Below are 26,001 nucleotides of genomic sequence, written 5' to 3'. Positions count from 1 at the left end.
GCTAGATTCTGATTGAGGTCTGATCACCCTAAGGTTCAGCTAAATTGATCACAGCTCCATGCCTAACAACCCTTTAGGTTGATGAAACCAGAAATCCAGGATTTACACACAGAAGATGAAAAATTTTGTAAATATCCCAACAACAATTTGCAGGCCTTTTCATATTTGTACCTGCAATGAAACAGAGCACCGCTGAACTGAAAACCAAAGAAAGACAATGTCATTAACACGATGATAAGGATATCGTTGTTGTTGACATTGATTACCCTTCGCTATTGTCTTTCTGGTGGACATGGATATAGCCATTGCATGTTCACTTGATAAGAAAATATTCTCCTAGAAACAACAGAAACTCATGCCAACTAGAGAGACGGGGCAACAAAATCCTTGTACAAACTACACACAAAATTTTGGTACAAGGCTTCTACACAGAGTTGTATAGACACACGACGAGCAGCTTAAATCGCTCAATTTTCAGTTTCCAAGTTAAAGTGATCCTTGAGAATATGTTTGGGAGTTCTTCCAAATCCCTTTGCCACTTCTTTCATGTCCTTGAATTTCGTTATCTCTTGTTTCAAATGGTCCACCTTGCTAAGGAAGGAATCAAGTACGGCATCTGCATCAGGAGAGGGCGCACGCTGTGAAAGTGTGGATCTCTCATGGTCAAGCTGTTGATACAAATCTTGAATGCAGTTCTTCTGGACAGAAAGGGCTTCCTCTGCAAGTCTGTATTCAGACTCCTGCGACTTCTTTAATGCCATTAGAATCTGATCGATTTCGTCCTCCAGTACCAGAGTTTCCACTCGATGATCAAACTTCGAAGATAATAGTGGCTGTAGGAATCTGTTTGCAGGAGGATCCTCGTGATTCTCAAGTTCCAAAGCTCCATTCTCTGTATGAGATCCACAGAAACTAGTGAATGCCAAGGCCTTGAATGCAAAACTGAATCAAATTATCATAGAATAAGATGCAGAAAGAATTTAGAGCAAGGACTGTCTGCATTTAAGACTTTTGTTGTCCCTTAAGAAGGTCAAATACTTTTGACCAGTGAAGGAACAAGAACTCAGGTTATCTTCAAAAAATGAATGATAGCCTCATAACACTCATAAGGCCAGTCATATACAACAGATGGGGCCCAGCCAAAAACTTAATCAACTAATGCATTTGTCAAGATGATGATGCAGTTGTATGGATGTATTCTTTGAGACAGTCAGTAAACTACAGTATCCATCTGTAGGCTTGCTGTGGAAAAGCTACAGTGCAAGAAGTCTGTACAGAATTAGAGCTTCACCCAACAAATACATAAGGCTCGCTTAACTGACAATTGCTACAATCGTAGTTAGCAGGAATTAACATTCACAGATTTCTTTCATTAACACAGTCTGATGGTCCAGGGAGGATCATGCACTCAATAGAAAAGTTTATTCATGATATTGAGTCTGAATGCAGATGATTAAATGCTCAAACTATCTCTTTCATTTAAACTCCCCACATGTACAAGTTATGACTTTTCTCTATTTGCCTAATCTTTAATGTTGTCAGATCCAAGCTAAAAAATTTCCTACATGGTGCAATTTATCCATCAAAGAAGACTCTGTCATCACAAAATTGACTACTAATTCCCTGCACATATGCCTCTCTTCATGTGATGTCTCTCAAAAACTACTCTAAAGTTCCTGAAAGAGCATCTTCACAAAAGCAAAAGTTGAGAGCTTTAATTCATCTGAATATAATGTTAAAAACCAAATTGCAATAGAAGTTACCTTCTGTAACTTCAACTATTTCTTCCTTCTTCCAGACATCTTCAAGGTCTGCACCCTTTCTGAGCTGATGTTTACAAAAGACTGGTCATGATGCTGTCTTGAAGCTGTAGAAACAATAGATATTGCTTGACTAAATATATTTCCTAGATCAAAATAGTTACTGAGCTATACCTTTGACATTGCCAATGAGATCTGATCCAACAACTGTTTCGCACTAGCTCTCTGAGAGTCACGCAGAATAGATATGCCAACACTCAGAATCATTTCAATGTCATCCCGAGAGTTGATAGATTCACAGGTCTTTAGAAGTTTTCTGACATGTGAAACAAGATCCGACCTTGAATCACAGCGCCTGCAATAGTACTCTGCATCCAAACCAATAGTCCCCCCAACTGTACCAGCCATATAAGCCCGGAGACCACAGTTTAAATGGGCAACATGACCACAAGCAGAACCATTTAGTAATGCTTGGCACCTAATATAACTATACCCACCATAAGATGAACTTACGGTCTTACAACAAAGAATACAACAACAATCTCGGCAGAAACCAGGTTCACTGCAGCAAATATCACAAAGCATGACTCCTGAAGCACTCCCAACTGCTCCTAAACTGGTACATGTTTTGTTACCAGCCTTGCAAGTCAGATCTGCCATTGGGGAATCAGAGGCTGACGTTTCTTCTGCCTCCACAGAGGGTGGATTCTCCTCCTTATCATCTACACCAAAGTTGAGCTATCAAATTGAAGAATAGCATGGGAAGCTGAAAACAGTGTAGTGCAGCCAAGTAGAAAGATCAAAATTCAAATGAACAAGGATTTGCAAAGTGAAAAATTCAGTCTTCTGACTAAAGAAATTTTTTGCTATGAAAGAATTCAATCTGAATGTCCTCAAGAAAGAAGAAAAGACAAGTCTCAATCAGTTGATCAACCAGAAAAGAAGATGAACCCTGAGCCCTTGCCAGTTCCCAGTATCCTTTCTAATTAATTTGCAAGCCTCAAAGGCTTAAGATGACCAGAATTTTAAGTTAAGATCCTGTTAGATGCTGAGCTTCTAATATCCATCAGCTTCATTTCAACTAATCAAAATGCATATAAGAGTGGAAGAATCTAAGATCCATATGATTGACCTTAAAACTTGTTGAAGTTTAATCATGCATAAGAAATTGATATGAGTTCATGTACAGAAATTTGCATATACTTGCTAACAATACCGTTCATGTTCTCATAAATCATATGAAATTATATTGCTCACAGACGATTACAGTAGATAAATTCTGACGCAAACCTGTCATTCCAAAAAGGCGTAGCTGCTTTGAAGGGATCTTCCAACTAAATGAGGCAAAAAATGCATTAACATCAGCATCTGGGAATTTTGCCCGGATAAACTGCTCAACTGATTGCTTGCTTGCTAAGCCAACTTTTTTACGATGAGGATCCTGAAGGTGTTTAGGAGGATAAAGGTATCTATCCAAGAAGTGGCCAGATGATGCAATCCTTTTCCCCACTCTCCAGCTCCAGTTATCCCCAGGCTTAGGCCAGTCAATGGGAGCATAAGGCAACCCCTCACCATAATCACCTACAGAAACACGATTAAGGTGAAACCCATTTTCTTCACGTGTCCCAGATATGCTTCCACTACTGGCATCTGGACTGTCAATCTCCATATCTTGTTTTTTCGCCCACTGACTTAGTTGGGATATCTAGCTGCATATAAGGCAGAAAAATCCACTACAACGGTTACTATAGACATTCATCTCACAACTTAGAAAATTGTTGCCATAAGGTCATTTAGCTAAAACAAAGCAAAAGAAAATCTTCGAGAATCTTGAATCAGCAATTAAACAAATGAACATAATGAGATATCAGGGCCAACAATAACCTAATAAAGACTTCATTCAACTATGCCAACCAGGGCTGCAGTTGATTCAGAAGAGCGAAGTTCAAGCTCAACTCAACGGCAATCAAATTCACAAAGTCTAAGCTCAAACTCAACGCTATTGATAGGGACCTAAAAAGTTCACTCAACTCATCTTAGCGTGATATACCTCTGCATCCTTCAATCAAAATGACTCCATGTCCAAGTCACACTGTTCTGGCCATCATCACATCCATTGAACTTCTATCCCAGAATGTTTTCGAAACTCTTAACCATTTCGCAGCAGAATTTCAAGTTTAAAGTTGAACCAAAAAGAGCATCAAATTCAAACCCCAGTAAAAAAACAAAAATTTCACCGATCAACTTTAAGAAAAGCAACTAACACAGTCCCATTAATATTTCGACCATTCTTCTGTCAAAGAGTCAGTGATTCAGCTCCTCACTATTGAAAAATCACAAATTTTGATAAACTATAATTTTTATATTTATCCATTCGTTTGTGAAGTTTAATTTTCTCTAAACAAGTACCATAAAATACTCGAAAAAAAAATCCGTATTAATTTATGATTCACGTTTACTAGAAGTCAAACGATAACAGAAATGAAATCTATAAAATTACAAAAAAAATTACCAAGAAATGCCAAAAAAAAAAAAACACAGATTTTCAGAGCAATGCAAATTCCGAAATCATTCAAAATAAATAACATTTTCAATTGAACAAATGTACAAGTACTTTTCTGCGTGTATAGATATCAATGTACACGAACACACGCTAATACACACAGTCGTATGAGTTAATACCTGAACGAAATACGCATTATCTGGTGAGAAGCTGAATTTGATTGAAAACAGGGAGCTCACCTAATTGAACCCAAAAAACAAGAATGTTTTTGTTAAAAAAAAAAGGGAATGGAAGATTTGGAGAATTAATTGATCAATTAATGAAAATGATGATTAAAAAAATTTCAGAGCTTGATAAAAGAACAATTGTACTGGCGAGATATAATTATGGAAGATTGCAAGTATTGTGTATGTACGGAAAAACAGAAAAATGCGGGAGTAAGGATTTTACGGTGGGGTTGAGCTGTATCTGATTCAGAGAAACCCCAAAAACCCCATCACTCTGTTGACTCTGAATTTCGTAACGGCAAGTCGGCAACTTTTGATTAATCAGCTTTGTCCAAGCTTGTTATCTGAAATTCTAACAGTGCCCTTGGTTTTTTCCTTTTAAATAAAACATCATAATTTCATTAAAATTTCAAGAGATGCTGATCTTTTTCTTTTTTTTTTCCGTAAAATTTCAAGAGAGACAACTATCTTTTCCTTGTAAAATCTCAACACAAAATTCAAAAGGCCTTAAGGATACTCAAAAGAATTTGATTCAATATCAACGAAATAACAATAGATCATCTATTATATATCAACCCTAACAAAGGCCTATATACAAGTTGTGTTCAAAGATAAAATACTATAATAAAAATCCTAAAATTTTTATGAGAATACCTTGAAGAGATGAACAATCAATTCCCACGAAACTTGAGAAAGCCTTGAGGGTATTAAGGAGAATTTGATCCATTACCAATAAAATAATAGTCTATTGTATAACTCTAAGGCGCAATTATATGTTGAAATAGAAAAAATTGCACCAATCATCCTTTACATTTTGCGGATGTGAAATAAGTTAAAAATAATAATAAAAAAAGAAATAAGCTAATAAAAATTTGTGATTCTTTTTAATCAGAGTAAGCATTTTCACACTACTGAATCTTCAAAATATTTTGCATAAATGGATACATTTAAAAAATGTACAAATTTAGACATTTAAATTAAATTAACAGATAACTATTAGATAATATCAATCAAATCTCATAAAGAAGAGCATAATTCAAAAATCTAAGGAAAATGGTGGTAACATGGATTGTTATCGGGTATTAATAAGTTTCTAGAATAACTCAACTCGGTATGTTTGGATAGGAGATTATTGGATTAATATTTTGAAAAAGAGTATTGTAGCACTTTTTGTGATATGATATACTATGTGAAATGAAAAAGTAGTTGGAAAAATGTGCTTATGATGCAATAAAATAATATTTTATTCAAATAACAACCTATCCGAACAATTCAGAAAAAATAAAGAAAAGAAAAACCCAAGCTCCATAAGTTAAGAGGCTGATTCATAATCAAGCTAACTTAAGTTGATAAAAATTGATACAACCCAAAAGATTTCAGATTTGTATTTTTTTATAGTTATTTCTTTTATAGCTTTTCTAATGTTGAGATAAAAACTTAATTAAGCTCAAGAACAAAAGAAGAAATCAAATCCAACTCGACAACAATAATGTTCAAATAAACCCTTATTGCACTAAATAAAATAAGAATAATAACATTATGATAAATCAATCTCACAATAAGTAGCCCAACTTGGTTTGGTTAGTTAAGAACAATTTTATAAAGTATTTTAAAAGGTTATATGTAATTAGTAGTAAGTGTAAATGCATGTCGTATGTGCAAAAAAAAGTAAATTTTAAATTTAAATTTAGATTATGTGATATGCATCTGGACCTATTTGTTAGTTAAAATTTCATTGACGTTGCATAAAAATTAATTCGTTACTATATACTAATCTAATATTGCTTGTGAGTAAATTTTACTCTTTCCATCTGTAAACGATGATATCTCCCGTTTGTAAATGATCTCTTTACATCTTCTTTATTGTATTAATCATACGAATTACAACTCAGCTTGGTTAAAGGACTCTCCAAGCGAAGAGTCAGAACCAAAAATCTACAGGTGGTGGAAAGGGTGTGAGAAGAGATAAAGGTTTAAAACCAAAAAAAAAACCGGTTGGTAAGTGATTTAATCGGCTTTTAAGGTAGCTTATCAGAAAAATCAATCCAAAAATGACAAAAAGCACCGGAATACGCATCCCAGCTCAAGTTTTTAAAGGTCAAGTTATATTACGAAAACTATTCCAAACAAAAGTATCTACCGATGAATCACTGCATCAAAATCCAGTCAGCGAGGGGATACCAAGAACTAGTTAGCATTTAGCAACCAATCTGCATATCACCTTGAATACAAAATAAAGTTCGCCTTCACAATTAGTAAAATACAGAATGAGTAGTTGTGACATAGTCCAAGCACTAGAAACTAGAAGGTCCCATACTAAGAGGTAATGCAGATTCTGATCAAAATGAAAACCCATCAAGTGGTGCAAATTTAGCTAGAATCTCAGCCTCTTGCTCAGCTGATCTCTTCTTTCTAAGCTCCCATTCTTGCTTTTCAGAATTGGCTACCTGAACATCGTGGACAATCTTTGGGAGACACTCCATGACTTTTTTTTGACTGGAGGAGTATTGAACGATCTTTTTGTTGGTCAGCTTTACATTTTGAGTGATCTCTGCCCGACGTGATTGCAAAGCAGCAATTTGTTCATCAATTTCCATTAGAGTTAACAAGGCAGATGCTTCGTCCGCCTGATAAATTTCTAGTTGCTGCTTTGCTACGCTGTATTCATTCCTGAGTGAAGCAACAGTAGCCATATTGGCATCAAGGTCAGCAAAGAACTTTTCAGCTTGTCCTGGTAACTTCTTAGCCTCTAGGAAGATGTTGCTGGCCATTGGAATTTCTTCAATCAACTTTAGCATGGAAATTTCTCTAGGACTCAGTGTTGGATCGTTTTTTAGCTTAGACGCCAGGGCAATGAGTTCAGTAAGCTTGTTGGAGTCAGCTAAGCTAGCAAAACCCATGGCAAGAAGAGAAGAAAGTTTTGATCGGATTTGAGTCATGCCTTCTTTGTGCGAAGAAGCAGCAGGGTCAGAAATTTCGGCTCTAGTGATAGGCAGGAAGAGGATTTCATCAAGGGAATTCAGGAAATAATCAAAGTCCTCAGGAATCAATCCGGGCTGAGATTCGTCAAGGGATTTCAAACCCTGTGGTTTGAGGTCAATCGGAGAGTGGCATGCACTATCATGTGGAGACACAATAGCATGACTGTCAGAGACTTGGCTACGTCCCGAAATCTTGGTTGTTGGACCACTAGCAAGTGTTTGTTCTTCTACTGCAGGCACATCTACCATGAGCTCTTTACCGCACCGCCTAGCAGATTTCTGGCTTGGTTTCTTTACTGCAGCTTTTTGTTTTTTATTAGAGACTTCAACAACTTTTACCAATTTACCCGATTCTTTTTTCAAAGGGCGTGATTGGGGACTAGGACTGCATTTGCCTGCAAGAAAGCAAAGATTATCCTGACAAGTCCATAAGCAAAACACCTTGCAGGAAGAAAGGGAATTTTAACTTTGTTGCAGAAAAGAACTTTGAGCAATAACTTGTACAACTTACAGAATTCCCGTTGAGAGCTAATGAAGGTCACAAACCCGCAACACAAAGCTGTTACTACTGTTATGATGGCAGACAAATGTTTTATGAATTGCTTATGAGTGCTATTATTTGGATGGTAGACAAATGTTTTATGAATTGCTTATAAATTTCCCTTGGTTCTGATGCTAATTTGATTTGCAGGGTTCAGAAATCATGGTGAAATAAAGTCTGATAGAATGAGGAATTGGATGGGTACATCATGATACATTCAATCAATTCCATACGTCTAACAAGGTGAGGTGCCAAGATTTTTTGAAAGAGTGCTCACGCAGTCGTATATTTTCAAGAAGAATTTGGCAGAAGATAGAAGGTCTGAATCATGTAAAAGTTTAAGCAGATATCCTTGAGGAGAAATGGGTACATAGTTTTGCATAGACAAGAAAAGGGTTTGAAGATCAAAAGTCTATTAAATTAGACGACAGCAAATCAATTCAACTAAAGCATAACTTTAAGGTAGAAAGCATGTGCCTATTAGCTATGTTCAAAGGAGAGAAGTACAATGTTTAACAGAGTGTGATCATACAACCAAATGGAACAGAAGAAGAGGTCTCTAACAACAATGTAATAATGTACAAAGATTTCAGGTTTCAGAAGCCAATTGATGTCTACTGAGACTATAATGAAATATACCCAACTTGTAACTTAAGAAAGACATAGAACCACCATCTTTTGGTAATGAACTGCTACAGATTAACCACAATATCACCAAAACATACTACGTATATTGGTTCAGAGCTAATAAACCAAAGTCCAAGTAACTTTTATATACTCATTATCAACTGTCCTCAATCCATGAAGATTATATTGGAAAAAAATAACGAAACATAGAATACAGTCCACAAAGCAATGTCAACACGCAACGTTCAAAAAATCTCTGCACATTAACAATGGCAAATTGCTTACTTAGTTTTGAAGAATGAGCTTCTGCTGGAACATCCCAAGTGAATGATGCAAAAAATTCTTCAATGTCAGCTTCAGGGAATTGTGATTTTAGATAACGTAAAACAGATGGCTTGCTCTGGAATAGTAGTTTTCTAGTAGGCTTCTTTTGGAGCCTCTGAGGAGCATACAAGAACCGATCATTGTAGAATCCTGCCACCCTAACTCTGGTTCCAACTCTCCAACCCCAAATATCACCAACATTTGGCCAATCAACTGGAGCATATGGCAAACCTTTGCCCGACGCTCCAGGTGGAACTGGACTAGTAAGAACTTCTGATTTTCTTTTCAAGGGTCTGCAGTCATGACCTGCCTTGGAAACATCAGTCTTCATGTTTCCTCACCTTGCAAAAGTCAAGCTCAATGGAATTCAATGTCTCTGGTGCACAATTAATAACGGGATAGAATTAAGAAAAGTAAGCAGGTACAAAAACGACTAGATCTTATTCCACATCTATTCTAGCTAATAAAAGTTCAACAAGTCTCCTTTTGGCTGCATTTTCGATTTTCAAGCTCTTGCATTAGAATATGTCATGTTCCGTAGCACAATGTTTTTTCCAATGGATTCATGAGCTCAACTATGAGTCAGTCGTGTTAATTGATTGATAGTTATGACGTGTAAATCAAATATTTTACTGGAAGAAACACATGAATTTAATGCCAAATATCCACATTTCTTGCATAAGTTTCAAATTCTAACTGAATTAAAAAATTTAGCTAACAAGCCTACTGTAGAGCATAACCGAAAAGCTAAACATTCTGTCCTAAACCAAGTGAAACTTGTACGCTATACTATACCATACATCCCACCACTCATAATACTCAAATGGACAAAGATTCTGATAAGCATGCAACTGCCTACATGTATTAGGAGCCACTCCCAACAGATGGAATACAAAGATTATACTGATCACTAAGTGATACTTGCACGCCTTTGTACAAAGTAGAGTCCCTACACCAATTATCAAGAAACATGTTTTTGTCCTATGATGGTGCAAAAACTAAACACTTGAGTCAAAGTGGATGCAAAAAGGGGCTTGTTACAACATATTTGCAGAATGAGAAGTGAAAACTCCAGATCCGATCATTTTTGGTTGCTGAAGTAGCAAACCAAATGGATCGACTAAAGCATGAAAAGAAAACCCCAAAAAAAAAGTAACTAGGAAAAAAGCTAAAACAGAGATGAGAATGTTGACTCTCACACTAGATGAAAAATATTACCCCAAATACAACTGATTTTTTCATTAACAACATGCATCTATCTATAATTTCTTGTAAAACAATCCCACCACTCAAAAGAAACGGTTTGATTATGTCTCTCATTCCCCACCCCAAGCAATCCCCCAAACCGTATGTATATCCACATATAAAACCAAAATAAGGGACGTTGTTAAAATGCAGGAATTCTAACAGAAAATCAAGAAAATTGCATTCAATTTAAGACCATTTGCATGTCACGCTGATCAAGCCAAGAAATGTGAACAAAGATCAAAATAATACTTACGGCAGAACACCTACAAGTGAGTGTCTGATCAGAGAGATAATTGACAAAGATAGGAGAAAATTGGTAAATGGTTCAGCTCCAAATGTTAAGGGGTCTTTGAAAGCATCTTCTGATGGTTACCACTACCAAGATTGCAACTTAAGAGGCCTTTAGCCTTTAGGCTCAGCTATGCTCTGTTACTGCATGTGAGTGTTTAAGTGGCGTTGAACGGTGATCTTCTTCAGACTGGCTTTCTCTATACTCGTGTCCAGATTATTGGAAGCATTCCGTGACAACTGGTAGGAAATAAAATGACTATTTCACCCCTCCTAGTTTTCAGCCTTTGTTGGGGAATAGGGTGAATCAAAATTGTTGATACGTTGTTATTATTTGAAATCATTTTTTTCCTTGCATACACATTTTATCTTTCTAATTACCTTTTTATTTCATATACATTCAATTACTTGACTATCTTTCTAATTACCTTTTTATTTCATATATATTAAATTACTTGGCTATATATATGCACGAAAAATTTGATATAATAGCTTTTCTTTATTTCATATTTTTTAAAAAGTAAGGAAAAAAGCACCGGATATGAGGCATGTCAACTCCTATTTGAAATGGCAGCTATATTTTCGTATTATTATGCACCTGCAAGTTATTGTAGGGATTTGTTTTCCTCTTCTGCAAAAAAAATGTCATTTTATTTATCAATGTAAACTTTGGATGTAGTGCTACAAATGAATCGAGTCAAGTTGAGTTTTGACCTATCGATCTCTGTTTTAACTTAATTTTATCAAGTTCGAGTTCGACGAACTCTCAATGTAAAGTTTGAACTCGATATCGACTCAAATTCGAATCGAGTTGCGTTTAAACCCGAGCTTAAAAAAATAAATAAAATAATAATTTTTCTTAATAAATAATAAAATATTAGGGATTTATATTAATTTCACTACTAAAATTATGTATATATATACATACACACACATATATATATATACACTGATACACATAATCAAACTGGCTCACGAGTTAAGTATCTTTGAATTCGAGTTCGATTTAATTAGTTCAAATTCAACTCCAACTCGATGTTGACCGAGTTTACATCGAGTTTTGAGTCGAGCTGCTCAACTGGTATGCAGCCGTATTTAGACCAGATACAATCACACCTCCAAGAAATAAGATTGGTGATTTTAACGCATTGTAACCTTATCACATCTACGGGGAGCTCAAGCATTGAAGTTTCGGAACTATACATGGTAAAAGTCCACTCATGCTCTTGCATAGTATATGAGCAAAGTTTTTACTATCGTTTACACTTTTGAACTGCTTAGGGCAATTCACATGGTATAATCGTAACGTACATACGTTATAACCATTGAGCTTTTACATCATATGAAAGCGTTATAACGTTATGATCATTGATTTTCTATACGATATTTTTAGCGTTATTTAAGTATTTTTGACATTTTTAAGAGTTCTGAATTCTATCTACTTCCATCACTAGTATTCAAATGTGCAAATTTGGTAAATTGTTAATGGCAAGAAAAAAAAAAGAATTCTACGGTTTAAATTGCAGAGACACATTCTCTTCTTTCTTTTTTTTTCTTTGGATGTTTGAATTGCATATGTATACTCACCTTTATTTTTTCGTTTTTGCATTGTTTAAATTGAACGGCTATATTTTTTTCTTCCTTTTTGGTCATTGATTAAATTGCACAGCTATCCTCACCTTTTATTATTATTATTATTATTATTATTATTATTATTTTGAAATTGATACAAAACTGAGGAGCATTCCAAGTTAATTGCACAACCGGAGTTTCATCCATGCCGGAATCAATGGTGTTACATACGCAATGATAAGATAGTGAATGAGCCTTTTGGGTTCGGCAAGATGAAGATGCATGCTACGAAAAGGCCTGGACGTTCGGGCCATCCCTTTGTTGAGTAGGATACGTGAAAACATCAGCTCCAAGCATGCAGTTCTACAAGGTCGAAATGGCCATTATGCTCTTATGCATCTTATTCCAACCCTGCAGTTGTTAACGAAAAACAAGCACCACAAGAAAATTACTACCAACTGAAGAAAAACTTACTAACTTTTTTTTTTTTCTCTTCTGTAGATTCTCTAGTGAAAGCATTATGTTAAGTGTGTAGAAATTTTGTAGCGAACACCAAAGAAAATTTTCATCATCACTGGCCTTGTGTAGCTCGAAGGTGATCCTCCCGTCAACCATGACATAGATTTATAGGATTGCTCTCCAAATAAAATTCACCATTGTTGCCTGCTGATATACCTTGCTGCCTTGTCTTTGCCTATATGGTCATTGTCATTCTCTACCAAGAGGCACCTCAAGGGAATAACGTTCCGTATTGGTGTTGCTTCTTTTTTAGGTATGAGATATTGTGCACAATATGTGCATGTACTTGTTCATGCCTACGCCAATGTACAATATTGCTGGATAGGTGGTAGTGAAACTAAATCTAATTTTATGTTTTCTTCTTCTTTTTTTTTTTTGTAGGAAGATGAGAAACTACATTAATTAAGCTACAATTGAGTCAGATACGTGAATCTAGGAAGTTTAACAAAGCTCGGTGAACAACATTGATGCGCACGAAATCTGAAATAAGGCATTTATGTTGGTGCAAGTCTCAAGGTTTCTTGAATAGTTCGCTTTCATAGTTAATTGAATTTTACATCTCCCCAGAGTATATGTACAGTTTTAGCTACATGTTGAACTTCCGAGGAATTTAAATGTGTATACATTAATCAGCTTTTGCTCCGATTGTAAATACCTTTTAAGGGTGGGCACGGGTCGGATATGCCTCGTCCACTATTTGGTTGATCAGACCTGCACTTTGCAGGTTAATCATTTTCTAACTCTTACTTACCTCGCATTTTAGCGGATATTCACTGAAATAGGGTCGGATCAATGAGTACTCACTTCGTCTTACTTATCATTTAATTTTTTTAAAAAATTATTTATATTAATTTAATTTTATATTTTACATGATCATCTAAAATTTAATAAAGACTTTATCTTAAAAAAAGTTTTTCAACGAGAAGAAAAAAAAAAAGAGACGTACATTAATCAGGTGGCTAGCGAATGCGCACCAGTCCTCTTTGAAGGAGCATCTTGAGCAGATTCCAACAAGTGTTGATTTGACTCCACGCTCAATCTCCGATTCCCATGCAAAGATTCTTCATGCATTGTCATCAATTGTTCTGCAATCTGATTGGACGTAAAGTAGCACAGATCAGTACATTAAACAGGGAAGCAGGAGCAGGAACGCAGTAATTGTCTGGACCTCTCATGAATTATGAAATGGTGACTTTTCTAGATGCAGCGCAGGGGCCCTGCATGCTCTACTGCTACTGATGGAATCCTGTTGTCTCACATATGAAACTTATGGGCATATACAGCTGAAACAGACGAAACTTCATAATCTTTATGAACATTTTAAGCAGCTAATTAAGATTAGTACCTCCTCAATACTGCCATCCTCAATCTCTGTGTTGAAAGAAAGGAGTAATCTCTCGTGCAACAGACTCTCTAAGTCTTCTATATGAAGAGATACTGTATTTATATAACAATTTACGAGAAGTAAGGCCCTCTGCTAAACCAAAAATTCCTGTTATAGAAGCAAAAACCCAAAAAAAAAAAAAAAAAAATGGAGCGATGGCTGACTTAAATGGTCTTGAGACACCACATTACTCGTCTCGACTCTTGTAAATTTAAATTGCATGCTTCATGCTCGGGTCTTAAATTATACTTTTCTATCATTCGATCTTGTAAAACATTGCATCATGCCAATTGCACGGTTAAACCATACAGTCTCAGGCCGCACAACTGGTTCATAGATTAAGATCATTAGTTAGAGGTACAAACGTATACAGTTTGCTGTATGGCCAATGAGACTCTGGTGTAATGACGAAACTTGACTCGACATATAATTGGATTCTTCGGCGCTATCAAATTCAAGATGAAAGGATTCGCATTCGGTACCTTTAGGTTGAGAAAACCAAGAGTTAATTTCATAGGCTAGTTGCTGAGATTTCATGAAAGAATCACGGCCACCCCATTGGTTTTGGACGGCCATTTGTAGGGCTGTCCATCTTGATAACAACATTGATATTCCTTCATGGAAGGGACTAAAAGGAGAGGGAGATTCATCAGGTTTTAGATGTTGACAGGATCCAGCCATTATGAACCTAATATTAAATCTCCTCCTCCCTCTCTTCGCTGGAAGAAATCACAATGCCCAGAGACAGAGAGGATTGTTAGGCATTGATGACAATGCCATAGTTTTAAGGTGAAGGATGGTGCGAAATCGGGATCGGTATAGACCTTTCAGCGAAACTCGGGAAAGCTTGGCAATTATTTGTGAGATGCCCTTTTTAATTAAAAAGAATAAAAGAGAAAAAAAAAACACAAGGATTTCTATAGCTAGTTTACTAGCATTATGTTACATGCAATGCACGGATTTATAAATAATAAAAAATAATTTAAAATTTTAAAATAATGTAAGGATTTAGACATTTAAATTTACGTCTTGGAGTTTGAATTTAGCAAACAATGACTATTACATAACATCAACAAATTTATTAAAAATTTAAAATGATTCAATAATCATAGAAAATGACACATGTCAAAGTATTAAAAATATCTCAACTGAGGAATGAAAAAACAAAAGATTCTTGCTACATTTGAATTTGTTCCATCTATATTGAGTTTGCGTTTATTATAGTGCAGTATTTTATTATTCTTACACAGAGCTTAGGGATTAATGTGGCTAATTAAACTGTCTGAAACATCTAGTTCTTAAATTGTGCACTTATCTAAATTTGAAGAATTTTGTATTAGTCAGGCTGATGCCATTGACACAATTATGGTTGTAATCAAACCGAACTGCTTGCGAGCAACTTGGTCAAAAACTCGATTTGAACTCGGGTTGATCGGGTTCGAGTAGCTCGATAGATTTTGCAAATCGAGTTCGAATTTCCAATAGTAAAATTTGAAAGTTCATTGGGCCTTATCAAGCTTTTAATTTTAATTCTTTAATATAATATTATTATGAAATTACCCTTGTACTCACAAGAGTAGTTGAATTTATGAAAATTTTCAAGTCATATGAAATTTTTTGAAGGGCAATAATGTCTTTTAAAAATATCCAAATTTTCCCGATTCAATCTCGATGAAACTCGCAGTAACTCGACCCTCATGTGAGTCAAGCTTGAATTCTATGAGCAATTCATCAAGTTCGAGCTCTAATAATGCTATCTACTCGAGTTTGAGTATCCTTTTACATGTCTGAGTCAAGTTTGAATACAGTGATACTTAATCTCGATTCGACTCAATTGTTTTTTTAAAAAAGTAGAAATAAAAAAGAATGAAATATTTTTATTATTCTAAAATTATTTTATTTTTATATTTATCACCTAATTCCAATTCTAATCCCAATAACCTTAAAGTAATATGATAATGTTAGATTCTTATTTATTTTTTTCTTTGTAAAATCTAATTTTGTATCTCCGTCTCTCCTATTTCATTTTCTAGTATTAATAAGTGTGAAAAAAAAATTTGAGAAAATCCTTTTTATTTTTATGTATTTGGATCTCTTAAAGTGAAAACAACAGGAAGAATAACCATTCTAACTTTTTATTTTTAATTATATATAATAAATGGTAAATACTTTTAAAATTTTTTTACTATATTGGTTAGATTAATGATGAGGTAAAATGTTTAGAAAATAATATCAGGATCAAAGTGATTGTATTACTGTAATTTAAAGGAATAAAATGATAATAACAATGTAGTAATGCTATCTAACAAAAGGGTACTTTTGTCCGAATATTTTTAACGTGTTGAGTTGAATTATTTATGGGGTGAAACGACTAAAATATAACGTTAAGAGTTAAACTGATAGTAGTGAGATAGTTTAAGGAATTAAAGTGATAATAAGTAAAAAAAAAATGGTACAAGAATTTAGCAATTCATATGGCGATTGATAAAATTTTTGAAGCTCTTTTGATAGACTACTGGCACCGGACTACTAGTATTTGGTGGCCATTTCCCCCGTCCTCCCGGCTCCGGTCTCTCCAATACCAAAAGGAACAAGACATTCACGTAACTCTTTAATCTTCTTTACTCGCCAAACTCCACGTAGACACCACAAGCAAACACCAAGGAAACCGAATTTTCCCACAACTCATTCCATTGCTAATCTGAGAAAAAAGAAAAGAAAAAGAGCCAGAACCATTATTGAAAAAGGTATAGATGGCAGCTGCGGCGGCTAAGGGAGTATCCCTCAATCATGTCTCTAGGGAATCCTCAGATATCCAACGCTTGGCTCAATTCTATATAGAGGTTTGTATGCCTTGACAATTATGTAAAGATTGGATGAAAATGGGGAATTCAGCCTGTGGGTTGGTTGCAGGTATTTGGTTTTCAGCGGGTAGAAAGTCCAAGGTTTGAGTTCGATGTAATATGGTTGAAGTTGGAACCATCCTTTTACCTTCATCTAATTGAGAGGGACCCTACCACAAAGCTCCCTGAAGGTCCATGGAGTTCCACCTCTGCAGTGGCTGACCCCAAGAATCTCCCCAGGGGTCATCATATCTGCTTCTCTGTCTCCAATTTCGACTCCTTTGTTCAGGCCGTCAAGGTTGGAGTATATATTTGCTGTGTACTGCGTTTATTTTTTTTTTTTATTATTTTTTAAGTCTGATATTTTGTGGGTTTGAATGGACGGGTTATTTTGATGAAATGAATGCTGTGTTTTAAATTGAAACTTAAAAAAAAAAATTGTAGCTTTGTTTATTGTGGTTCCAAACTACTCAAGTAGATGTTTGGATCAGAGATCTTCTTTGTTGCTCTTAAAGTTAAAAGAATACAAGAGTACAGAAGTCTCTGTCTTAGTGTACAGAAGTCAATATCTGACTTCTGATTCTTATTAAGCAGAGAAGTTGCTGTTCCAAAATTGACTCTAGTGTCAAGACCGTATTAAGCAGACAGCAATGAAAGAAGAAGTCTTTTTTGGTTGGATACGTCGGAGGGAATCCTGTGATCACTGCCTTCCAGAGGCCCTGCAATAGACAAGAAATTAGAACCTGAAAACGTATGGGCCTAAAAGATGGAACTCAAGATAGCCGCTTGATAAGAAAAACAATAGCAGTAGCATTCAGAATTTACTTACACTGAGAAGAATGAAATGACGAATTTTTCATCCTCTGAGTCCATTGGATTTTTAACTCTTCTTGCATCAACTTTCGTTTGTTGTTCGTACATGAGATTTCAGAATTCAATTTGACGGCATTAATAATGCCAAAACCTTGCTGTCTTATTGTACAGAAACTATTGCAGATTTGATTCTCATGTTGGTTGGTGAAATTTTAACCTCTAATTGTTGCACAAATTATCTCTTGTACGAATAAGTAGTTGTGAATTGCTGAATAAACTGATTTCTTGAGGACTGGCAACTTTAAATCTGGCATACTTTAGGTACCATTTAGTAGAAGGTAAGTTGGGCTGTAAGGTAGAATGCAAATTGGATATTGCTATTGAAAATTTGTAAAGAAAAAGCACCTGTGGTATATCTGTTCATTCTTCTCTATTGAGAAACAAGGACATGACCCATAATGACTATTAAGTTAGCTGACTAGCCTGATAATGTGCCTTTTCAAGATAATTGAAGAGCCAAGGTCGGTTCTTCAAATCTTTATCTGAAACATTCAATCTAACATGGATTTAGATAGCCAAGTTTTCTTCTTTTTTTTTTTTAATGGCAACAGTAGCGTTCTCAGTTTTTACACTCTTCTGTGCTCCTCCGCTACTTGATGTGATGCCTGGGGTTATATAACTCTCATTATTCTCATTTTAGAATTTTGCATCTGATGCAGTAGTTGAATGTATATGGTGTGCATGAGATCAAGATTGGTCTTGATATCTCAGAAAAGTCAAATTGTTGTTTGAGAAAGTGTTTGTATGACTTCCAGTAATTAAGTAATGCAATTAAGCATTATTCACATTTTCGAAATCTTAGCACTGAGTAGTCTGGATATTGAATATTCCAACTTGTCTAATTGTTGTGGCAGAGGTTCATATGGTATGTTTCAAAGAATATGTCAGCTTAGAAATCATTGTAGTTTAAGTTCCCAGTTTGCGAGAAGGGTTGAGCAAACAGAAACTTCCACTTTACAGATAAAGAATTTGCATCTGCTGCATCATTTAGATTATTTGAAACAGTTTCCAAAAGAAAAACATTGTGTAGTTCACTATAAACTTTTTTAACGTGGAACAGTTACCCTCTGCTGATACCAAACAGCACCAACCCCGCCCCCAAATAAGAAAGGAATTTTCTTTTGTTCTTTCCTGATCTCTATATGGTGAAGATAAATATGTTGTCCCTTGCAGGAGAAGGGGATCCAGATTCATCACAGGACTCAACCAGATGGGAAGACCAAACAAGCATTCTTCTTTGATCCAGATGGTAAGTTTCCTGTTGGCAGTTTAGTTAAATCAGCAATTAACTGGACATTTCCCGGGAAAGGAATATAGAAGGGAAAGAAATAACAATAGAACTTTGAAGTGGACAATTCATATCACAATCCGGCATTTTCTGCAGATGTAGATCATCACCATTTTGGCATGTCACTACCAGTTCAAATGATCCTTTATGAACTTTGCTTCTAGTTAATATCTGCAATCCCAAGCTCAGGAATAACTATGGTAGTTTGGTTCAAACATGTAATCTTTTGCAGGTAATGGGTTAGAGGTTGCTGGGCGAAGCGAAGAATGATGGACCAAATGCTTCCCTTTGAGGCATGGCTACATAATAATGCAGCATGTACAAAACTTGGAATACTCATGGTTTGAAGTTGAAGCTTAGATTGTTAGTCCTAGGTCTTATCTTATCTTTCTGGCCTTGCTAGATAGATAGATATTGCAACATGAGGATATATCTATGAATTCGATAGGACGATGTCATCCAAAAGGGCAAACAGTTGTAGTATGTGCTTTGGCTTCTGTGTTTTCATCAGTTGATGATGCACTACTTTCTTGGTGAAATATCTATCCACAAATGCCCTGTGAGAATTATATGTAATGGAATAACCATCCAGTTGTAGTCGATACAGGCAGAACGCTGATATTATATTTAGAATGCTATTACATTGGTTTTTCAGGAATATTATGTGCCTACTTCATACAGAGATTGATGCTCCGAAAATCTTTTCCGCTATAAATTGCTCCAAACAGTCTATTATGTAACCTAAATTGGAGACCATTTTGCAAGTTTTCATCGTCTAAGAAGGTGCTATTTATGCATTCCGTTTGCCTTATTTTCCCTTCTTTGCGATGTACCAGCAAATTCGTAACTTTGTTACCTCATCATATATGGTTAGTTTACTAGACTCTTACGAGAAATGAGTTTGTTTTGCCAACTGTTAATAGATCAATAGACTAAATCTCGTATGTGTAGTTTCACCAATGGGGTGCCGCCCGAGGCATTGCTCCTCATGGTGAAGACAAATTAATCTCTTAACGCGCCACTTGCGTCTGCATCGCTAATTCATCTGCTCACCAATTGCCACTGATCAATGAAACAGAAAGGCGATTAATGGTTACCATTTTTCCCTCTCGACGGTGATTAACTTGCCAATTTTGCATGGTATATAGCATCTCATTTTACGGCCGAAGGCTCAAAGCACGAACTTCTTAAAATCAATTTCCCATCTAAACCAAGAAACAAGAACAATTGCGTAATACTACAGCAAAGATGAGCCAAGAACAACCAAGAAGGCCTCAGGAAGGTCAGGAGCCAATCAAATATGGAGATGTTTTTCCAGTCACCGGTGAGCTTGCTGGCAAGCCTATTGCCCCGGGGGATGCCGCAAGCCTGTTATCCCGACATCGTTTCGAGAGCCCGAGACGGTGACGACGTGGCCGAGTTTTTGAACCATGCTTGAGTATGATTCAGAATTCTGGATTACCCAGGTAGACAAATTTCTCGGAATGCATTACTCAATCAAGTTTTCCTTTTCATGTTTTCATCATGTTTCTTTTTTCCTCTTCTTCTTCTTCTTTCCTGTCCAGCTAATAGCTCATTGTGAGTTTTTCAAACATCGATCTTTCCAGTTTTGATGACCAAGTTTGGATTCAAACAGTAGCAATACCCGTCAGTGGACCAGATGTACTGTTTACATTTCCAAATTTAAAAGGGCCCTGAACAACAGGAAACTCGACCAACATTTCTGTCAAAAATTCTTGAAGAAACTTTTTTTTGTCACTCACAGAAATCCTAGAGGGGTAAGTTTATAGATGCACAGTCACCCGATGATGATAGCCTTCTGGATCTGGAATTTATAAATAGAAGAAGAAGGACGAGTGCCCTCGTGAACCTTAAATGCCAAAACGTCCCAAGGACAAATTGTTGCCCTCCAAAAACTCTGTACACTTTTACTAACTCATTTAGCGAGCTAGAGCTATGTAAACTTGACACTTGTGAGTCCAGGATTTTTCTCTGCACAGTAACGTTGCTTTCGTGTAGAATTTCTACTTGCAAAGCTACTCAAGGACTACACTTTACAGTTTACATACCCACATGCAAGGAAACGCACATGCTCAAATATTTGATTTTGTGTACTGCATATCCTCCAACTTCGCTTTTCGTTTTGTTCTTCTTCTTCTTAGTAGGGAGTAGTAGTATTACTATTTATGTTCTATGTTCCTTTACAGTGCTGCAAGGGTGGCAAGGCCATTTGAGGGTCGTTGCTTTGATGGAACCGGAGTTGTTGCTTGGACACGTAGAAATCAAGAAGGGTTAATGCAATAGTCGAATTCTGATCTGCCCTGTTGCAAGCCCGATCGATAGCTAGGTTCTTTTGCTTAGAAGAAAATGGTAGCACCAAGTCTTGTCTTACACTATAGAAAGGTTGAATTCCATGCTCTCGAACAAAATAGTTGATAGATAGCATATTCTTGATTTTATCTTGATCCAATCTTTCAATTTTCCTTTTTCCTACTGAAACTATCAGCATCATGTAATTTTCTCTAGACAAGTCAGAAGACTTGACTGCTAACGTTAACAGAAAACAAATGATTATGCTGATTATCTTTAGTAACTTATAAAATGCAGAGAATACATATTAGTTGACTTAATTTTTTACTGGTGCAACATCAAATATCTTTTTATTTTCTTTATAAGCTTTTAAAAGGAGAAGGGTGGGAAAGAAAAAGCAGGGAAGGGTTGAGAAACTGACACGGTGAGAGTAGAACCTGCTTTTAGGCCGGTTGATATAAATTGTTAATTACATTATTGTAAAATTTTTAAACAATGAAGAATAAATTTTTTTAAACTGTCACTGTAAAAAATTTTTATACAGTAACATATTTGAATGATATATAATCTCCACTGAAATCTTAGATTTACTTTCTAGAGATATGACATGCATGGACAGCTGCTACTGGTATAGAAAAAAATATTTACACTAAAATTTGATTTAAACAAAAAAATATATAAACCTTGGTCAATGACACAGTTACACATACAGACATGCATGAAGTTACATACACATATCCACATGAATATTCTCCACGGACACATAGTCACATACACCCATAGATACACGCACCAACCGTGTAGTACAAAAGAGATACAAATACACTGCTGGCCAGTATAATATATATATATGCCTATTATGGAAGACTTTTAACTCTCCCACCCTGGTTAAAAGAACTGAGAATGGCCAACATCTTCAGAAAGAACTTCTACCTCTGTGTCTCCAAGATCAAATGCCTCCCCACAACTCTATCTCCACCTTTGACGCTTGAAGAAGAAGAAGAAGATTATCATGACAACGCTGTACCAATCAATATTCCAAATGCCAGCACTTCATCCTCACTCAAAAACTTCAACTCCCTCTATCGTGACCTCAGCTCATCAGACGCCCACTCCAATTCCAAGTCTCTCACTTCTTCAACAGACGACTTCTTCTCCTCATCTGAAGATTCTGATGATAATTCTGATTCCATCCCTGATTTTTCCACCATTTTCGCCTCCCAACGCTTCTTTTTTTCGTCTCCAGGCAACTCGAATTCCATCATCGAGTCACCGGTAAGGCCGCAGGTACCGGAGCCAGATAACACCGTAGTCTCCGGTGGTGTTGCTATCCACACTTATTCACCGGACCCTTATACTGATTTTAGAAGATCAATGCAAGAAATGGTGGATGCAAAGGAATTAAAAGATGTGAAAGCTGATTGGGATTTCTTGCATGAGCTTCTCCTGTGTTATCTCAACTTAAATCCAAAACATACTCACAAGTTCATCATTGGTGCTTTCACTGACCTTATTGTATCTTTAATGTCATCCACAACAGCGGGACACAGTGGCCAGAAAACCGATGATCACCACCGTAAATGTGCGACATCAAGACTTGTTGTGTAACCCTTTTTTCTCATTTACATTTCATTTTTTTTTATTAGGTGTAGGCCTGTAGGAGTGTGGGGGGTCTTTCTTTGTTCTTTTTTCTATTTTTCTTCACTTTTTTTTTTCCTTCGTGCTTTAAGGGAGAAAGTAAACTTAGACTGGGTCCTCTTGTTGGCTTTCCTTGTCTTTGCAGGCAAAGAACTAGTTCTTGTATTATGAGGACAAACCTAAATAGAAATCCAAGGCAAGCGTGAGAATATGATTCCTCGAATGCTGTAATTTCTCTAACGTCTAATGTTCGTGTATATTGTAAAATGTGGTGCTAGTAAAGAATGTCTTTTCTCGTGATGTGTAAATTAATCTCTGTGTTTGTGTGAATCTTCTTGGGAAACGTTGGATGCCTTGGTATTCTTGTGGTAATTGATAACGAAATTATTAGAGGGACAGGGAAGTTCGTTTGTTGTCCTTAATTTTGTATCCTGGTCCAGGGCACCCCACTTTCATAGGCTTTCACATGACCAAAGGTGCTTTGCGGTTTGCACCCACGAAACCAGAATGTCGCTAAAAGGGCCAGTAAAACACAGGTGTTGAGGACCTAAGGAGGCCAGTGCTACTTAAATAGGGGACGGGATAGGCTGCATTTCTACCTTGCATATGGTTTTGAGTGCCAAAGTACCAAGATGCAGATATATTTCCACTTCCTTCCATTCAGTACTTTCATGAAATGCAGGCTGGTCCAACACCAGTAGCAGTTCTTGTATATCTTGCGACTTTAGCATTTGGACTCTTACATATCTTAGCCGTGTGCCATTTGTCCCAGCCTAAGGTAAGATTCTTCCTTAAAAATGTGTTATCAAACTTGAGGTTATTAGTTGATGTGCAAGGTTACCGACATTTTCAAGTAACACTCACAATTATTTTCAGGTTCTATGACAGATTGCACCAAATTTCTTATCCTCGGTAAGTAGTTTGCAAGCTATGCCTGCTGTTTGAGCTATTTTGTCTGCGTTAGCTAAGCTGTTTTATTATGTTAGGTAAATCTATTCCGACAAATAACAAGAAAGTAGAAGTATGGGTTGAGTAAGACAAATTTACAGTCAATTTTGTCACATCATTACCAAGTCACAACTCATTTGATGACCAAGGACATTAATTTAGTCCACCGGGGTTAATGTAAGCTACAAGATTAAAGAAAAGACAAGAAGACGCAGACGATTAATTAGGGAGGAGAAAAAACGAACTTATGATGGAGAGGTTACTCGACCAAGTGGCTTTTTTCATATGCATCAAATAGGTTGATTGAAAGGAGAACAACAATAATATTATTTCCATGAACAACTAGAAGTCTAGAACTCTAGAACCAAGCCCAACATTGCCCTGAATGGAGAGGCAGAGATCAACTTTTCTTGTTTTATCTATGCAGTTGTCTGGGCTAACATTAATTTGTACTCTTCTGATGTTTCCTTTTTCCACGAAACAACATAATCTGTACTTTGGGAGCAATCCGTGCATTATCATCATCCGAGAACTTTAGGCGCTAAGAAATTGCGATTAGTGTCAAACTGTCAATTGATCCCTTTGAAATGTAAATTGTTTCATTTTAGCCCTTGAAAGTTTACATTTGATTTTATTTTGGGCCCTCAAAGTTTCTCAACCAAAGCTAGGCATCGTCACATCTGTTTCATAAGCCATCCATATAAAAGCCACAAATCTTGAAGTTGAAGGTAAAAAGAATAAGGGAAAAAAAACACACACACCAGTGAAAAGGCCATCTAATAGTTGGTAAGAAATGAAAAATAAACGCATATCTTTTCCCCAAGTCACATGGTGTTGGTTTGACTAATGTACTCTCTAAAATTTGCATAGGCATGTGCACTCTTGGGGGCACTACCCTGAAAGATATTGATGGAGGCATAGCGGATGGATTAAAATAAGGTTTTACATTTTTCCATGGGCAAAATTGAGAGAATTAAAACCCAAAGAGCTTAACTATTCTGGAAAGCCAAACTGCCTTTGATCTAAACTAGATATAAGACATTTCAGAGAATGCTGTTTATCTTCGCAGGACATGGAAGCCCAATTATGCGCGAAAGCAATTGAGAAATCTAAAGCACTAGCGAGAGAGTTGATTCAATAGTAACAAGAAGATATAGCATTAAAACTTCACTGTCATTTTTTTATGTCATGCGGGGGAGACACAAGAAGAGGATCCAAGAAAGAAAGATATCGCACCACCAACCACCTCTTTGCTAAAAATTCTTAATTAGTTGGTTTAGGTAAGGATATGAGGAGATACCTACTTCCCATGAAACTGCTATTAATTAAGAACTGTTTGTTTTTGGGAGAATGAGCTTTTGGTTGGGCATACTTGACTTGGTATGTGGCGCTTAACTTTTGAAGAGACAAGAAAGTGTCTTTAATTAAAACTGCTCTGACCCACGAAATTTAAGCATGCATGTATGGTTTAGTTCGATTAAAGAAATTGGTAGAGACAACTTAACTTAGATTTTGATGAGGACAAATGCACAAATTGAAAACTTCATAGGGCGTGAGTAAGGTCCAAATGATGATAAACAAGCTTAAGCAATCCTAAGTTCATCTTTCTCCATTCTATTAACAAATCACATATGATTCAATTGCCAGGATTTTTAAGTTGTATGGGGCATTGGGATCTAACAAATACCAATCACTTCCCATGGCATGTGAGTTTACCACTAAGAAGTCCAATCACATGTACCAAAAGATGTTTTTGTTTGCACGATGTTCAATTGAGCCCAGAGAAACCTCTTTCCCCGTGAACCAGCTGAACTTGAAGTACTATTGTATGTTAATGAATGAGCATGCTTGATTTGCAATTACATTGGTGATTATACAGAAGATGTTGATCAGGAAGAAAAAAAAAAGGAATATATAGTTTGATTACACTTGAGCTCATTCAGCTTAAGAACAACTTTGTCACTTTTCTTGGATTTTTTTTTTCCACCCCTTTTTTTTAGCGAGTTTCATGATTTAGTTGGAGCGGACAGCTTGGACTGAAATGGAGGCAATATCTACATGAAAATGACTTTAGATATCTATAATTTCATCACTGACGTGAGAGGCCGCCGGCCACATGAGGATAAA

At 36.1% G+C, this 26,001-nt stretch overlaps 4 protein-coding genes across 7 annotated transcripts; 1 reads left to right on the top strand and 3 right to left on the bottom strand.

The window, feature by feature from the left end:
• Nucleotides 1–198: 198 nt before the first annotated feature.
• LOC113765378 (OBERON-like protein) lies at nt 199–4,776 on the bottom strand. Of its 2 annotated transcripts, none has more exons than XM_027309532.1 (6): nt 4,714–4,776; nt 4,443–4,502; nt 3,051–3,469; nt 1,935–2,482; nt 1,764–1,827; nt 199–892 (listed from the first exon to the last, which is right to left on the bottom strand). In XM_027309532.1, the coding sequence occupies exons 3-6, from the start codon at nt 3,427–3,429 to the stop codon at nt 468–470; spliced, it is 1,416 nt and encodes a 471-aa protein (XP_027165333.1). In that variant the 5' UTR covers nt 3,430–3,469; nt 4,443–4,502; nt 4,714–4,776; the 3' UTR covers nt 199–467. The 2 variants fall into 2 exon arrangements, with proteins under 2 accessions (XP_027165333.1, XP_027165334.1); XM_027309533.1 differs by adding an exon at nt 3,811–3,908 and having other exon boundaries at nt 4,443–4,752.
• A 1,870-nt stretch (nt 4,777–6,646) lies between these two features.
• Nucleotides 6,647–10,661, bottom strand: LOC113765589. Of its 3 annotated transcripts, none has more exons than XM_027309816.1 (3): nt 10,465–10,661; nt 8,925–9,339; nt 6,647–7,866 (listed from the first exon to the last, which is right to left on the bottom strand). In XM_027309816.1, the coding sequence occupies exons 2-3, from the start codon at nt 9,292–9,294 to the stop codon at nt 6,830–6,832; spliced, it is 1,407 nt and encodes a 468-aa protein (XP_027165617.1). In that variant the 5' UTR covers nt 9,295–9,339; nt 10,465–10,661; the 3' UTR covers nt 6,647–6,829. The 3 variants fall into 3 exon arrangements, with proteins under 3 accessions (XP_027165617.1, XP_027165619.1, XP_027165620.1); XM_027309818.1 differs by having other exon boundaries at nt 8,925–9,304; XM_027309819.1 differs by having other exon boundaries at nt 10,479–10,661.
• A 2,880-nt stretch (nt 10,662–13,541) lies between these two features.
• LOC113764991 (pre-rRNA-processing protein TSR2 homolog) lies at nt 13,542–14,655 on the bottom strand. The gene is made up of 3 exons (XM_027309040.1): nt 14,457–14,655; nt 13,936–14,027; nt 13,542–13,682 (listed from the first exon to the last, which is right to left on the bottom strand). Exons 1-3 carry the CDS (start codon nt 14,653–14,655, stop codon nt 13,542–13,544), a joined length of 432 nt encoding a protein of 143 aa, XP_027164841.1.
• Nucleotides 14,656–16,481: 1,826 nt separating this feature from the next.
• Nucleotides 16,482–19,641, top strand: LOC113765252 (uncharacterized protein YwkD). Its single transcript, XM_027309366.1, has 4 exons — nt 16,482–16,817; nt 16,888–17,115; nt 18,864–18,939; nt 19,211–19,641. The coding sequence occupies exons 1-4, from the start codon at nt 16,728–16,730 to the stop codon at nt 19,246–19,248; spliced, it is 432 nt and encodes a 143-aa protein (XP_027165167.1). The 5' UTR covers nt 16,482–16,727; the 3' UTR covers nt 19,249–19,641.
• The last annotated feature ends 6,360 nt before the right edge of the window (nt 19,642–26,001 follow it).

This window comes from Coffea eugenioides, chromosome 3 (assembly GCF_003713205.1).
Source record: "Coffea eugenioides isolate CCC68of chromosome 3, Ceug_1.0, whole genome shotgun sequence".
Classification (NCBI taxonomy): domain Eukaryota; kingdom Viridiplantae; phylum Streptophyta; class Magnoliopsida; order Gentianales; family Rubiaceae; genus Coffea; species Coffea eugenioides.
This window is presented reverse-complemented; position numbering and strand designations above follow the sequence as displayed.

Coding starts and splice junctions, on each gene's coding strand:
- LOC113765378 (XM_027309532.1), bottom strand. CDS start 3,429: ATGGAGATTGACAGTCCAGATGCCAGTAGTGGAAGCATATCTGGGACA. Junction 1,828..1,934: donor TCTCATTGGCAATGTCAAAG/GTATAGCTCAGT, acceptor TGTAAACATCAG/CTCAGAAAGGGTGCAGACCT. Junction 893..1,763: donor AATAGTTGAAGTTACAGAAG/GTAACTTCTATT, acceptor GATCTCATACAG/AGAATGGAGCTTTGGAACTT.
- LOC113765589 (XM_027309816.1), bottom strand. CDS start 9,294: ATGAAGACTGATGTTTCCAAGGCAGGTCATGACTGCAGACCCTTGAAA. Junction 7,867..8,924: donor AGCTCATTCTTCAAAACTAA/GTAAGCAATTTG, acceptor GCTTTCTTGCAG/GCAAATGCAGTCCTAGTCCC.
- LOC113764991 (XM_027309040.1), bottom strand. CDS start 14,655: ATGGCTGGATCCTGTCAACATCTAAAACCTGATGAATCTCCCTCTCCT. Junction 14,028..14,456: donor TTGGTTTTCTCAACCTAAAG/GTACCGAATGCG, acceptor ATATAAATACAG/TATCTCTTCATATAGAAGAC. Junction 13,683..13,935: donor AGGATGGCAGTATTGAGGAG/GTACTAATCTTA, acceptor ACGTCCAATCAG/ATTGCAGAACAATTGATGAC.
- LOC113765252 (XM_027309366.1), top strand. CDS start 16,728: ATGGCAGCTGCGGCGGCTAAGGGAGTATCCCTCAATCATGTCTCTAGG. Junction 16,818..16,887: donor TGGCTCAATTCTATATAGAG/GTTTGTATGCCT, acceptor GGTTGGTTGCAG/GTATTTGGTTTTCAGCGGGT. Junction 17,116..18,863: donor CCTTTGTTCAGGCCGTCAAG/GTTGGAGTATAT, acceptor TGTCCCTTGCAG/GAGAAGGGGATCCAGATTCA.